Source organism: Danio aesculapii, chromosome 25 (genome assembly GCF_903798145.1).
Source record: "Danio aesculapii chromosome 25, fDanAes4.1, whole genome shotgun sequence".
Classification (NCBI taxonomy): domain Eukaryota; kingdom Metazoa; phylum Chordata; class Actinopteri; order Cypriniformes; family Danionidae; genus Danio; species Danio aesculapii.
The window spans coordinates 29,829,480-29,843,216 of record NC_079459.1 but is presented as its reverse complement, the minus strand read 5'-3'; the positions used below and the strand labels follow the sequence as shown (position 1 = coordinate 29,843,216).

Sequence of the window (13,737 nt, the reverse complement as noted above, 5' to 3'; positions counted from 1 at the left end):
CTATTGGCCAATGTCGTCAACCCCTTTGGTTCTGTTGTTAGACCCGCCTCTGCTCGGTTGTGATTGGATAATCGTGCATGTATTCAGCTGTGATTGGTTAGGAGTTCTCGCCTTGGCTGAACGTATGAATATTTATAAGTTTCACCGCTTTCACCCCCGCCAGCTCACGTTTCACCACCTGGAGTGAAGTATTTTAAATATTAATAATGACAACAGTAGTTAAATAAGTAAAATAAAAAGTGTTTCCGTATATCAAAGAAGGATTATGTTTATTTTTTTAGCGAGTTTTTCTTATGTAGACTATATACAGTTGAAGTCTGAATTATAAGGCCCTTTGTATACATAATATAGTTTAAATAATTCATTTCTAATAACTGATTTATTTTATTTTTGTCATGATGACAGTAAAAATTATTTTACTAGACATTTAAAGGCTTAATTAGGTAGGCAGGTTAGGGTAATTAGGCAAGTTATTGTATAACGATGGTTTGTTCTGTAGACTATCGAAAAAATATATAGCTTAAAGGGGCTAATAATATTGACTTTAAAATAGTTTTTAAAAACATACTTTGAAAATTTCCTTGCTCTGTTAAATATAATTTGGGAAAAAATCAAAGGGGGGCTAATAATTCTGATGATTTTTTTTTTATATTTCCCAAATTATGTCTAACAGAGCAAGGAAATTTTCACAGTATGTCTGATAATATTTTTTCTTCTGGAGAAAGTCTTATTTGTTTTATTTCGGCTAGAATAAAAGCAGTTTTTAATTTTTTTAAAACCATTTTAAGGTCAAAATTATTAGCCCCTTTAAGCTTTATTTTTTTTCGATAGTCTACAGATCAAACCATCATTATACAATAACTTGCCTAATTACCCTAACCTGCCTAGTTAACCTTATTAACCTAGTTAAGCCTTTAAATGTCACTTTAAGCTGTATAGAAGTGTCTTGAAAAATATCTAGTAAAATATTATTTACTGTCATCATGACAAAGATAAAATAAATCCGTTATTAGAAATGAGTTATTAAAACTATTATGTTTAGAAATGTGTTGAAAAAATCTCTCCAATAAACATGAGGAATAAAATTAACAGGGGGCAAATAATTCTGTCTTCAACTGTACATACATGATTTTAAAATTTATGTATTAGGCCTAATATATTTGGTATTTGGGATTAAGTTATAAAGAAAAACAGAAAATAAATTTAAAAAAATCAAAACGTCAAAGGATTTTTATTAACTAAAATCAGGAAACATGTAGCATCTAATCTGACGTGTCTTTTACATCTTTAGTTAGTATACACTTTATTCTGTGAAAAAAGTCATAATAAAATGATCTAATATATGTGTAAAATAGTAAATTACATTATAAAATATATTGCTACTCATTAAAGTACTTTCATTCTTGTCTAAAGTTTGGGGTCAGTAAGATTTTTAAATGCTTTAAAATAAGCTTCTCCTGTTCACCAAGGCTGCATTCATTTAATCAAAAATACAGAAGAAATTGTAAAATTGTGAAATGTTTTTGCATTATAAAAAACGTTCAAAAGTAGTTTAATTTAATAATCTAATTTAATAATTAGATTTAATTTAATAATTTATTCCAGTGATTTTGATGATGAATTTTCAGCTTCATCACTCCAGTCTTCAGAGTCACATGATCATTCAGAAATCACTCTAATATTTATTATTATTATTATTATTATTATTATTATTGTTGTTGTTATTATTATTAATGGTAATAGTGATAAAAGCAATAACAACTGGAGTAATAATGTCATTTAAATCAACATAAAATTAGAAAGCAGTTATTCAAAATCTTAATAATTTTTTTTACGTTTAATAAATGGCGCCTTGATGAACAGAATAATTTTCTTTAAAAAACATGAAAAAAATTTGACCCCAAACCTTTGACCGGTAGTGTATGTACACATTTACATTTTTTAAAATTTAATTTGCATTGATTAGATTGTTTAAATATATATTATAATTTCATTTAATTAAAAATTATTTGTTTATCTATCTAGATGCATTATAAAACTGATTATTTATTCATATAATAATGATGATACAATCAATAAATACAATACAAATAATGAACTATAATCTCATCTGCCTTTACATGACAAAAAGAAAAAGGTTGAAATTTGTTAACGTGTGAAGATCAGATGAAAACAAATGTAGAAAGTCCTCATCGTGTTCAGTGAATAGTTCAACAGCGCCCCCTTTTAATCACACTATAGTATTACACTAAACAAACTGGGACAAATCTAAATGAATGAGATTAGATAAGAAGTTTATGACCTTGTTAATTGCTGGCTTCAGTCACCACATTTATACTCATGTAACCCTAAATGGCTCTGAATTGGAGTTAAACAAATATACACAAATCTCCCTCTGCAACAAACAGGTTTAACAAGCTTCATGAGAGAGAAGCCCACAGAAACCCTTTAGCAATAATATAATTCAGTCCTTATACATGTGTTTTAGAAAAGACTTACATGTTTAGACTGACTGAGTGCTGTATTTGAGGAGCTGACTCTGCTTTCTGTGAAGCTTTCAGAGCTGTACACACGCTTGCTGTGCTAAAGTAGGGCATAATGTGTTTTACATAAACAGACGGCTTACATAATGTATGGATATTATGATCCCAGTGTTGTCGATTTGGTTTTACAGTTCTGGTTTAATGTATCCCACTTTTCTCATAATTTAGACATGAGTCATCATGGGATTAAATTATGTACACCTAATACCCAAACTCGGTCCTGGAGGGCCGGTGTCCTGCTGAGTTTAGCTCCAGCTTGCTTCAACACACATGCCAGCAAGTTTTTAGTATATCTAGTAAGAGCTTGAATAGCTGGCTTCCCTGACCTAATATGTCACCCATGTGTAAACCTGTGAAGGAATATGTGGATTTGAGTCTCTATTTGAAATATGTAAACACACACACACACACACACACACACACAGTATCACATTACAGGGTCTTTAAAATCATTAATAATGAACAATTAGGTTGATCAAATAGTGTGGCTGCAGAACACAGCGCTCTACATATTTGTGCACATAGTTTTTAATTGCACAAACTATCGGGGACATACATACACAACACAAATGTAAAAGGTGAACATAAAAAGCCTAATATAATAATGGTTAATTCAGTCATTAATTCATTTTCTTTTCGGCTTAGTCCCTTTATTAATCTGGGGTCGCCACAGCGGAATGAACCGCCAACTTATCCAGCATATGTTTTACACAGCGAATGCGCTTCCAGCTGCAACCCAGTATTGATGATAAAAATAAGTAAATAATAATAATAATAAAATCCACAAAGAATAATGTACAGCTTTTCCACATCCAATGACATTAAGAATTAACAGGAATAAAAAATATATATTATAATAATTGATAAATATCTCTAATTTTTTTTTGCTTTTTAATAATTTCACAGTAGAAATAATAATAAATAAAAAATCTAAATCGCTAAAAAAAATTGTTATTGTGGAAGAAGAATTTCTGTTTGTGCATGTGAAATTTTGCCAATAAAATAAAGAGATTAACAATATATTCAATACTTTTGTTGGATTAGTTTTCATAATAAAAAATACAAATCTTTTACTGTAAAATAATAGTTTTGCATTTTAAATATATATTTTGCTAGATCATTCACCTTTGTATTTAAACAATAAATGACAAAGGCTCTCTTTATCTGCATTACAGAATCTACAGATGTCCTTTAATTCAATGTACTTTGATAATGAAGATTTTACCGGGCAAATTGTATATAGTAGCTATTTTAAAATTAATTTCTTTAACTTTATTGTTAATAGAGTATTTTTAGGGAGTTAACCAGGTTCTTTTCCAATTAATATGATCTATAAAACAGTTCCAGAAAAAATAATAGGAGTAACTTTATTTAGCCTCTGAAAAAATATCAAGAATCTGCAGGGGTGGATTTAGTGATTTTGTCGCCCTAACGTTCTAAAATGCACCGTTTGTACTTTCATTTATTTTTAATTGATTTCTATCACTCAATCACTCCTTTTCTGCATTTTGTCTTAACGCAAAATAATAATAACAACACGCAAAAGCATCTTTATAATCAATTTGTTTTCTTAAAACGAATTCACAACTAAAAATTATATTTAAACTATTTCGTTTATGAAACTAATTTGACTGCTGGACTTCTCCATGATTGAGGGTGGGGGACACATTTGCGCAGATGTAATAAACATTAAACTTACATTTTTTTAGACACTCATCATACAAAATATGATAGAATATGATGTTATATATAATTTAAAGGTATAATTTAAACTTATTTGGGGGCTCTCGGATTTCCTGGCTTTCCCTATCTTGCTTATTTGTTAAATCCACCCCTGCGAAAATGTTTGTTATTACATTTATTATTTAACTTCTAAATGTGTATATGGGGTTGACAACACACAGAGACTTATAGCAAATATGATTTTTAACACGTTGAATCATTTTAACAGGGAAAGATTTAATAACTAAATTAAATTCTCTGAACGGTATTAGGAAAATATTAGTATTATTGTTAGTATTTTTATATTAATGCTTAAAAAAACAAGAAAGAAAAGGGTCAGGAGTGTACAAAACACAAAATATAAATAAGACAAACTTAAGGAAGGGTAAGGGCCCTGTGGGTTTACAGGATCTTTAAGGTTTCAAGTATAAAAAAGGCTTTTTTATTAGTGCTTTGCTTTATGTTCGTATAATATTCTAATTCTTTTAGTATAGCAGGACAAAATGGTTTCTGGCTATCAATTTTGCATCTGTGAATATGGTACTTTGTAAATATTATCAAAAGATTATGAGTTTTGATCTATATCCTGTCTAAACTTGGTAAGAATATGTTTGACAGGGTAAAATTATGCAGAATATTAATATATTAGACTTCTTTAAATTAGTTTGTAATATAAAATTTGTTAAGCAACGAGCACACCTCCTAATTTAAACCTCTGATGAACCCAGACCAATACGAGATTATGTAGGGTTTACTGACGATGAGTGATTGAAATAAGGAACGTACGGCCTTATTTTGATGAGAAGAAAAACATATTTCCCACATAGTGTATCTTTAGGGTGTAACAAAAAATATATTTTATGAATATGAGTAACTTTTACATAGGGGAATGGGGAATTATTTGTGCACATAGTTTGATGACCAAAACACATGTTTATGACGCTGCCAATGAGATGAGCGGAAATGACGCCATACCGCGCGACCTTACGATGGTTATATTTTTCTGAAGCGCACGAGAGGTGCGCGTGCGTGTGCTGCAGATCATAAAACTGTTTTATCGCCTCTCGTAGGATGAGGAGTCCGCTTTGGGTTTATGTGTGAAGCTGAAAGAGGTTATTTTCATATCGCTTCTTTAAGACTTACGTCTATGAGCGACTGTTGATCCGGTTAATGCGCTCACGCTCCGTTACCGGGCAGTGGCGGGACGCGCGCGCAAGCTCCCGTGACTTGCTTTTAGTAGTTTTATGCTTTATTTTAAAGGCTACACTCTCCAATTATCCCGTAGCTCAGGTGAGTCCGTGTTGAATGAGTCGTAGTGATTTATTCCGGTAGAGTTCGGGCTTAAATCTCAGTGTTAAGTTTGGGTTTAGTCAGAATTAACATGGGATTTTCTTATACTTCAGGTTTGTTGGTCAGAATTAGCATGAATATGTTGGGTTAGGGGTCGGTTTATTCGCTTGACAAGTTAAGTCAGTTGTGTACAGGTTTGTTGGGTTTGGTTCTGTCAGAAATGACCGGTCTGTTGGGTTACAGATAGTTCAGCTGTCAGCTCGGTTTAGTTCAGGTTCAGCTCACAGCTGCGGAGGTTGGAAACCATACATGTGTTTTTTTAGGGTGAGTTTGCTTGTGTTGTGTCGGGATTAGTTAGCTGTTACTGAAACTCAAGAGGGTTGGGTTAGGTGTAGGTTGGTTCAGGTTTAGTTTAAAGTGCAGGTGTATCTCAGCGTGATGGCTAAAGGCGAGTGGAAGAGGTCTGGCGCTGATGATCTCCCATTAACCGGCCGCTCTGAGTGTGAGGTGTTCGATGATGGAACCAACACTTTCTTCTGGTGAGTTCATATCTCTTATAATAAGACGATGGAGCATTGTGTGTCTTTCTGTGGAGTGAATGTATGGATCTGATGGTGTGCATGTGATGTCCAGCGGCTGTTTGGTAGCATTACAGCTCGGCTTTTCTCTGTTCTGCAACCTCAGCAGAACAACACTCGATCCATTAAAGGCTTTAAGATGGACAGATGCCGTAGAAGAGACTCTTTCTCTGTTTGTCTCTTACAGACACAGAGAGGAAAAGCATGACTGATGGATAGTTCATATACGTTATCTGATATCACATCTAGTTAAATCTGAACCGCTCTTTTGAAAACAGTAAAACTATCAAAAACTACAAGTTAATATGCATTCAGTCATGCATTTCTTTACTACAATCCAAATTATTATTCTTAATTATTTTATTATTATTATTGTTAATAATAATTATAATTCTTTTACATAATTATATAATACAGTATAGCATGCCAAACTGTATTCGGGAGGCTTGCAGTCCATATTCAAAACCGATTTCTTTCATTTCTGATTGCAACATTTTGTATAATTGATTTTATCATAGTAATTGTTTTAATTGTTTTGCATTAATCATCTTATTTGGGTTGTTATAAGCAATATTTGGAATTATTTTACTTCTATTCTTGTTCTATGGTATGTGTGTGTGTGCGTGCTTGCGTGCACTGACTCTTGATCCTAATGTTTTTATAATCTGTACAATAATATGCAACTTGAAATTATATAAAAATGCATGCATGTCTGTCTGTCTGTCTGTCTGTCTACCTTTCTATCTGTCTGTCTGTCTATTTGTCTATCGATGTCTATCTATCTATCTATCTTTCTGTTTGTCTATCTATCTATCTATCTTTCTGTTTGTCTATCTATCTATCTATCTTTCTGTTTGTCTATCTATCTATCTATCTTTCTGTTTGTCTATCTATCTATCTATCTTTCTGTTTGTCTATCTATCTATCTATCTTTCTGTTTGTCTATCTATCTATCTATCTTTCTGTTTGTCTATCTATCTATCTATCTATCTATCTATCTATCTATCTATCTATCTATCTATCTATGTGTCTGTCTGTCTGTCTACCTATCTATGTGTCTGTCTGTCTGTCTGTCTGTCTGTCTACCTATCTATGTGTCTGTCTGTCTGTCTGTCTGTCTGTCTACCTATCTATGTGTCTGTCTGTCTGTCTGTCTGTCTGTCTGTCTACCTATCTATGTGTCTGTCTGTTTGTCTGTCTACCTATCTATGTGTCTGTCTGTCTGTCTGTCTATCTGTCTACCTATCTATGTGTCTGTCTGTCTGTCTGTCTGTCTGTCTGTCTGTCTACCTATCTATGTGTCTGTCTGTCTGTCTGTCTGTCTGTCTGTCTGTCTGTCTGTCTACCTATCTATGTGTCTGTCTGTCTGTCTGTCTGTCTGTCTGTCTGTCTACCTATCCATGTGTCTGTCTGTCTGTCTGTCTACCTATCTATGTGTCTATATGTCTGTCTGTCTACCTATCTATGTGTCTGTATGTATGTCTGTCTACCTATCTATGTGTCTGTCTGTCGGTCTGTCTGTCTACCTATCTATGTGTCTGTCTGTCGGTCTGTCTGTCTACCTATCTATGTGTCTGTCTGTCTGTCTGTCTACCTTTCTATGTGTCTGTCTGTCTGTCTGTCATAAAACCTCAGAACTCTCCTCTCCCCCATATATATGTGTGAGTGTGTTGGGGTGTGTATGATGAGGCGTGGTTGTGTTGATCAACCCTTATACCCGCTTGGCAGGTTTGAGATGTGAACAAAAGGTAAAAAAAACAGACAACATTTAAACACATTCCCGTCTCTCTTGTTTTCTGCAGGAGGGCACATACCGTGACAGTGCTGTTCATCCTGACATGTGCTCTAGTTTATGTGACACTATTGGAGGAGACGCCACATGACACTGCGTACAACACTAAACGGTAAAGTCTGACACGCAGTTCAGAGCCCCAGAGAATGAGATGTACTGTTTCTTTCCTGAGCACAAGCTAAAGTTATCCAGAAATGTCACATGGCCGTCGCTGGGAGGGGATTGGCAAGTGTCATGCTTTCTATTGGCTAACAGGATTATGTGTGACATCTGTTGCTGATCACAAAGTACAGGTCACAGACTGACCCGCTGTGCTTATAAGCACACGACCTTTATCAGAAGAAAGACCAGCTTTTATTTTTTGTGCTGTTTTTATAAGTGGTGTTTTGAAGAATGTCACTATAGTAACTAAGAAGCAAACTACAAAACAAACACTCAAAATATGGTGCAACAGTTGAGTTCTGGATTGTGAAACTGATTCTGAATGCAGTGCTTCCCACAGGTTTGATATGTACTTGCGGTGTTGGCCGGCTTGAAATGCCATTTTTCCACATCACATAAATAGTTAACTATATGCGACAAACAAAACATAATTTTTAACAATAGTTTTATTTATTATGACACTGTTATACACTGTTTATTTTCAGTGGATTAAAGTAAAAATAAATAAATGCTGAAATAAAAAAAGAAATCCACTATTTCTCTTACTTTTATGCTATTCCAGGGTGTCCGCGGGGTCTTAAAGTATTAAAAGTTGGCAAATTAATGTAGAGATTTAAGCACTTTAAAAGTATTCAAAAGTCTTAAATGCTATTTTGCAAGGTATTAAATTTGATATCATTTTTGATTATGCACTGTGTGTTTGTATGCTAAAGTTTTCCTGAATTAAATCTGCGAACATCAGGATGCTGTGTAGTGTATGAAATCAATAAAATCCTACTAGATTTGACATCATGCTGCTTTATTTACTGCAGTAACCATTATTCCTGCTGTTCTGTAGGCGCCAACCTGCTGGATTAGCTAGATTTAATAGATTTTTATTCAGTATTTGAATAATGTTTTAGTTTTGCATTAGTTTCTTACATTAATATTTAGTAAATATACTGCAAGGTAAAATCTCTCCAGTCTTTCTGGTTGAAACCTAAAGTGGCTTTAAGGTCTTAAAATGTATGGAAAGAGTCTTAAAAGGTCTTGAATTTCACTCTCTGATTCCTGTATATACTCTGTATTCAGGAGCCATATGCACCCAATGACAGATAAAATCTGCTTCCCTCTCTCTCTTTCAAGTTCAAAGCAAACTTGTATGCCAAAGCATTTTAGATATGTATACAATATTTAATACACTGACATCATAAAATGAATAAACTATATAGCAAATGGGAAATAAATGACAGAAAAAGGAATAAAAACAGACAAAATCTCTAAAAATTTTAATAATTACAAGATCAAAATGTGTAGATATTTAAGGCAAATGCGTTGATTAACCATTAATAATAATTCCTTACATTTTATATAGCGCTTTTCTGGACACTCAAAGCGCTTTACACATTTTTGGGAGACTCTCTTCATCCACCACCAGTGTGCAGCATCCACCTGGATGACACGGTGGCAGCCATATTGCGCTAGACCACACACCATATACCAGCTGATTGGTGGAGAGGAGACAATGATGAAGCCAATTATGACATGGGGATGGTTAGGAGACCATGATGGATAGAGGCCAGTAAGCAAATTTGGCTAGAATACAAGAATTTTTATATCCTGGGATTTTTAGGGACCACAGAAAGTCTCTGAGCAGCATTGATTCCTCTTCACTATACTGGGGCGTTAGGACACACACAGACCACAAGTGAAGCACCCCCTGCTGGCCTCACTAACACCACTTCCAGCAGCAACCTAGCTTTCCCATGTGGTCTCCCATACAGGTAGTGATCGGGCGCAGCCTTGCTTAGCTTCAGTAGGCGACCATGTGAGAGTTGCAGGGAGCTAGCTGCCGGCTAATGGTGTGCATATATTTTGCAGCCGGTTTAGACCAGTCCTTTCGTCCTCTCTTAGTATATCGTAAAGTTTTTCTGAGTCATTTTGAAAGAATTAATCATTTTATGTTTCTCTCACTCTTGCGCCTGTGCGTGCGCTGTCAGCTGCAAAACCAAGTGAAAGTAGGCTTAAATAAAAAGGTGATGCAAAAAATGCATAACGACAACTTTAGAAATCGAAAGTAAAAGATCGCGGATGTCTGGTTATATTGCGCAGATACAAGAAGTGTAAAAGGATGATGATAGTAAAAAAAAAAACTAAGTATACTTGTGCAGCGTTTAATATATCTGAGCGGCCCGCCCAAGTAAAGTCTATGTGTGGGAAGCACTGGAATAATAACTGTTGAAGACAGAACGTCTGTGAAGTTGTTAATTAGTTTTTTAAAGGGACAGTTCACCCCAAAATAAATATTTGCCTTTATTTACTCACCTTATGTGGTTTCAAACCTTTGTGAGTGTATCTTTTTTGAATTGAATCTTTTTCAAATCTTTTTTCAGTTGAATACTGAAGAAGATATTTTGAAGAATGCTGAAAATCTGTAACCATTGACTTGCATTGTAGGAAAAACAAATAAAATAGAAATCAATGGTTACAGGTTTCTAACATTTTTCAAAATATCTTTTGTGATTAACGAAGAAAATAAACTCATAAAGGTTTGGAACAAGTAAAAGGTGAGTGAATGACTACAGAATATTTTTTGTGAACTATCCATTTAAGTAGTAATTTTTAATTTACTTAATTTTTTTACACAAGATAAGCCCTTTCTCCATAATCTACGAAAGCCAGTAGACTGATTTTTATGTAAAATACTTTTTTGCGAGGAAAAACACAATTCTGAAAAAACATTTTTCAAAATAATGCCAAAAAGAGTCTTGTAGGGTAAAATAAAAATGATTAATTTAAAAAAATAGTCTTGCATAGTTTGGAAAAAGGTGAATTGGTAGCAAAACAGTGAATTGCAGTTTGTCAGACATGTCACTATGATTAGACGCTTTTGTAAAGGGACAGTTCACCCAAAAATTTCAATTGTCATCAGACCCACTGGTTTCCAAACCTGTAAAATTGCTTTAATTCTTAAAGTTCTCCCCAAAAAAATGTAATAAATAAAAACAAAACTGCTGATTGAGGTAAAAATCAAACCCAATTAGTGTGTTGTTTTATTTAAGTTTTTGCTTTGTTTTACAGTTTTATTTATTGTTATTAATGTAAAAATAAGACCTTTCCAAACATTCTATAAAAGCCAGTAGACAGATTTTTTTTTATGTAAAGGACATTTTTTGAGGAAAAACACAATTCTGAACAAAAAATTATTAAAAAAATGCCAAAAAAAGAGCCATTCTGTCTTGTAATGTCAAATAAAAAGGATTAATTCAAACTATAGTCTTGTATAGCCCAGATGTATGAAGTCTGTAGTCTTAGATATATAGCTAATAATCAAAGTGACTGAGCAGTTTTAATTATAACTGTCAGCAGTGAATTGCTATGATTGAATGCTTTCTTAATGGGACAGTTCACCCAAAAAATAAAATTGTCATAAGAACCACTGGTTTCCAAACGTTAAGTTGCTTTCTTTTGTTGAACACAAAGGATGATATGCTGAGGAATGTTGAAAAAACTGCCATTGACTAACAATAGCTAATATTTATTGTTCAATGTCTACCGGTTTCCACCATACTTCAGAATATCTTGTTTTCTGTTCAACTAAAGTTTAGAACCACTTGAGTGAGTTTTTGGGTGAACTATCCCATTAACTATTGTTTTCTCTCTGTTGACAAGTTTTTTTTTTTTTTTTAATGAAGACTTAAGCTTGATTTTTTTTTATTTTTATTATTATTATTTTATTTATTTATTTAAAAAAAATTTTTATCAGTTTTTTAAAGGGACAGTTCACCCCAAAATAAATATTTGCCTTTATTTACTCTATTTACTCACCTTATGTGGTTTCAAACCTTTGAAACCACTTGAGGGTGATTTAAATAGTGATAAAATTTTCATTTTGGGGTGAACTATCCATTAATGCATACAGAAGTGGTAACATTTACTAAACCAGGCCATTATGTTTGCCCATCAATGCAAATGTCTCCGTTTTATAAAGACAAAAAAGAGATTAATCAGAATCTGGCACGTCAGATTGGGTGTTGATTAAGTAAGGAATTGACTAATGAATAGTGTACCACGTGAAATCTTCACTTTCTATTTCTCTTAAATGAGTATATGCAAAACAGCTTTAAACTCTGATTTACTAATAAACTTTTGATACAGTTAATCCTTAGACAACCCGTAAAAATGCTTTAATTCTTAAATTCTCCCAAAAAATGTAAATAAATAGCATAAAAACAAACTAACTGAGCTGTGTTTTATTTTTGCTTTGAAATGATGTTTTAAAACTAGGGTTTCTGAATTATACATACACACCTGACAAAAGTCTTGTCATCGATCCCACTTGTAAGAGCAACAAATAATATCTTGACTTCTTTGTGAAAAGTGTCAGAAGGTAGATTTTTCTCATGAATCATCTGTTGAACTGCATCCCAATCATCACAAATACTGCAGAAGACCTACTGGAACCCACATAGACTCAAGATTCTTAAAGTAATCAGTCAAGTTTGGTGAAGGAAAAATCATGGTTTAGGGTTACATTCATTATGGGGGGCGTGCGAGAGATCTGCAGAGTGGATGGCAACATCAACAGCCTGAGGTATCAAGACATTTGTGCTGCCCATTACATTACAAACCACAGGAGAGGACAAATTCTTCAGCAGGATAGCGCTCCTCATACTTCAGCCTCCACATCAAAGTTCCAGAAAACAAAGAAGGTCAAGGTGCTCCAGGATTGGTCAGCCCAGTCACCAGACATGAACATTATTGAGCAAGCCTGTGTTAAGATGGAGGAGGCATTGAAGATGAATCCACAAAATCTTGATGAACTCTGGGAGTCCTGCAAGAACGCTTTCTTTGCCATTCCAGATGACTTTATTAATGTTATTTGAATCATTGCAGACATGTATGGATGCAGTCCTCCAAGCTCATGGGAGTCAGACACAATATTCATTCTGTTTCCACTGCAGCATGACGACATATTCTATACTGGACATTATTTCTGTTCAGTCACAAGACTTTTGTCTAAGCAAAGTCAGACCTTACTGTCCTAATTAAATAATTCAAAATCAAGGCATGATCATAATTTATTCTGGTAAAATAAGCGTAATCTAGAGGCCTTTACCTTTCATATAAGCCACTTCTGATACCAAATGATCAACTAGAAGTCAACTTATTATTTGCTGTTCCTAAAACTTGGATAGGCGACAAGGCGAACACTTCCCATGATTCTGCAGAGAGTCTCCACCAATCAAAGAACTGTGATCAGCAGATGTCTTTAAATAACTCTGAAGCTTCCACCACTCCCACAAAAAAGCATCTCTAAATGTTTTCAAATTACATTTAATATTTGCATGCATAATATGCGCACATTTTCACATAAGAACTTTAAATCATCAGTTTTAGTTTAATATTTCTCCTTAAATTTTATGAACTCATTCACAGTTCTTCATAAAATACAGTTAAACGCTAAACTATGTATTCACATTATATATAGCACAGATCTTTTCCCTTTTTAAAGCCATTCATTTATTCAGATTCTTTTATTTCTGCTTAGTCATTCTCTATTATTTTTGACACGAAAAGTTACACATTTAAAAAGGTGATTTTTATTTTTAATTTTTAAAATACGCTGTTAAAAAATTATATATATATATATATATATATATATATATAT

At 33.5% G+C, this 13,737-nt stretch overlaps 1 protein-coding gene across 1 annotated transcript in view; it reads left to right on the top strand.

The window, feature by feature from the left end:
* The first annotated feature begins 5,242 nt into the window (after positions 1–5,242).
* ptdss2 (phosphatidylserine synthase 2) overlaps positions 5,243–13,737 on the top strand; it is a 28,812-nt gene continuing 20,317 nt past the window's right edge. The window contains exons 1-2 of the mRNA XM_056451733.1: positions 5,243–6,094; positions 7,936–8,037. Of these exons, the coding sequence (XP_056307708.1) occupies positions 5,994–6,094; positions 7,936–8,037 (203 nt within the window). The 5' untranslated portion in view covers positions 5,243–5,993. The remainder of the gene's footprint in view (positions 6,095–7,935; positions 8,038–13,737) is intronic.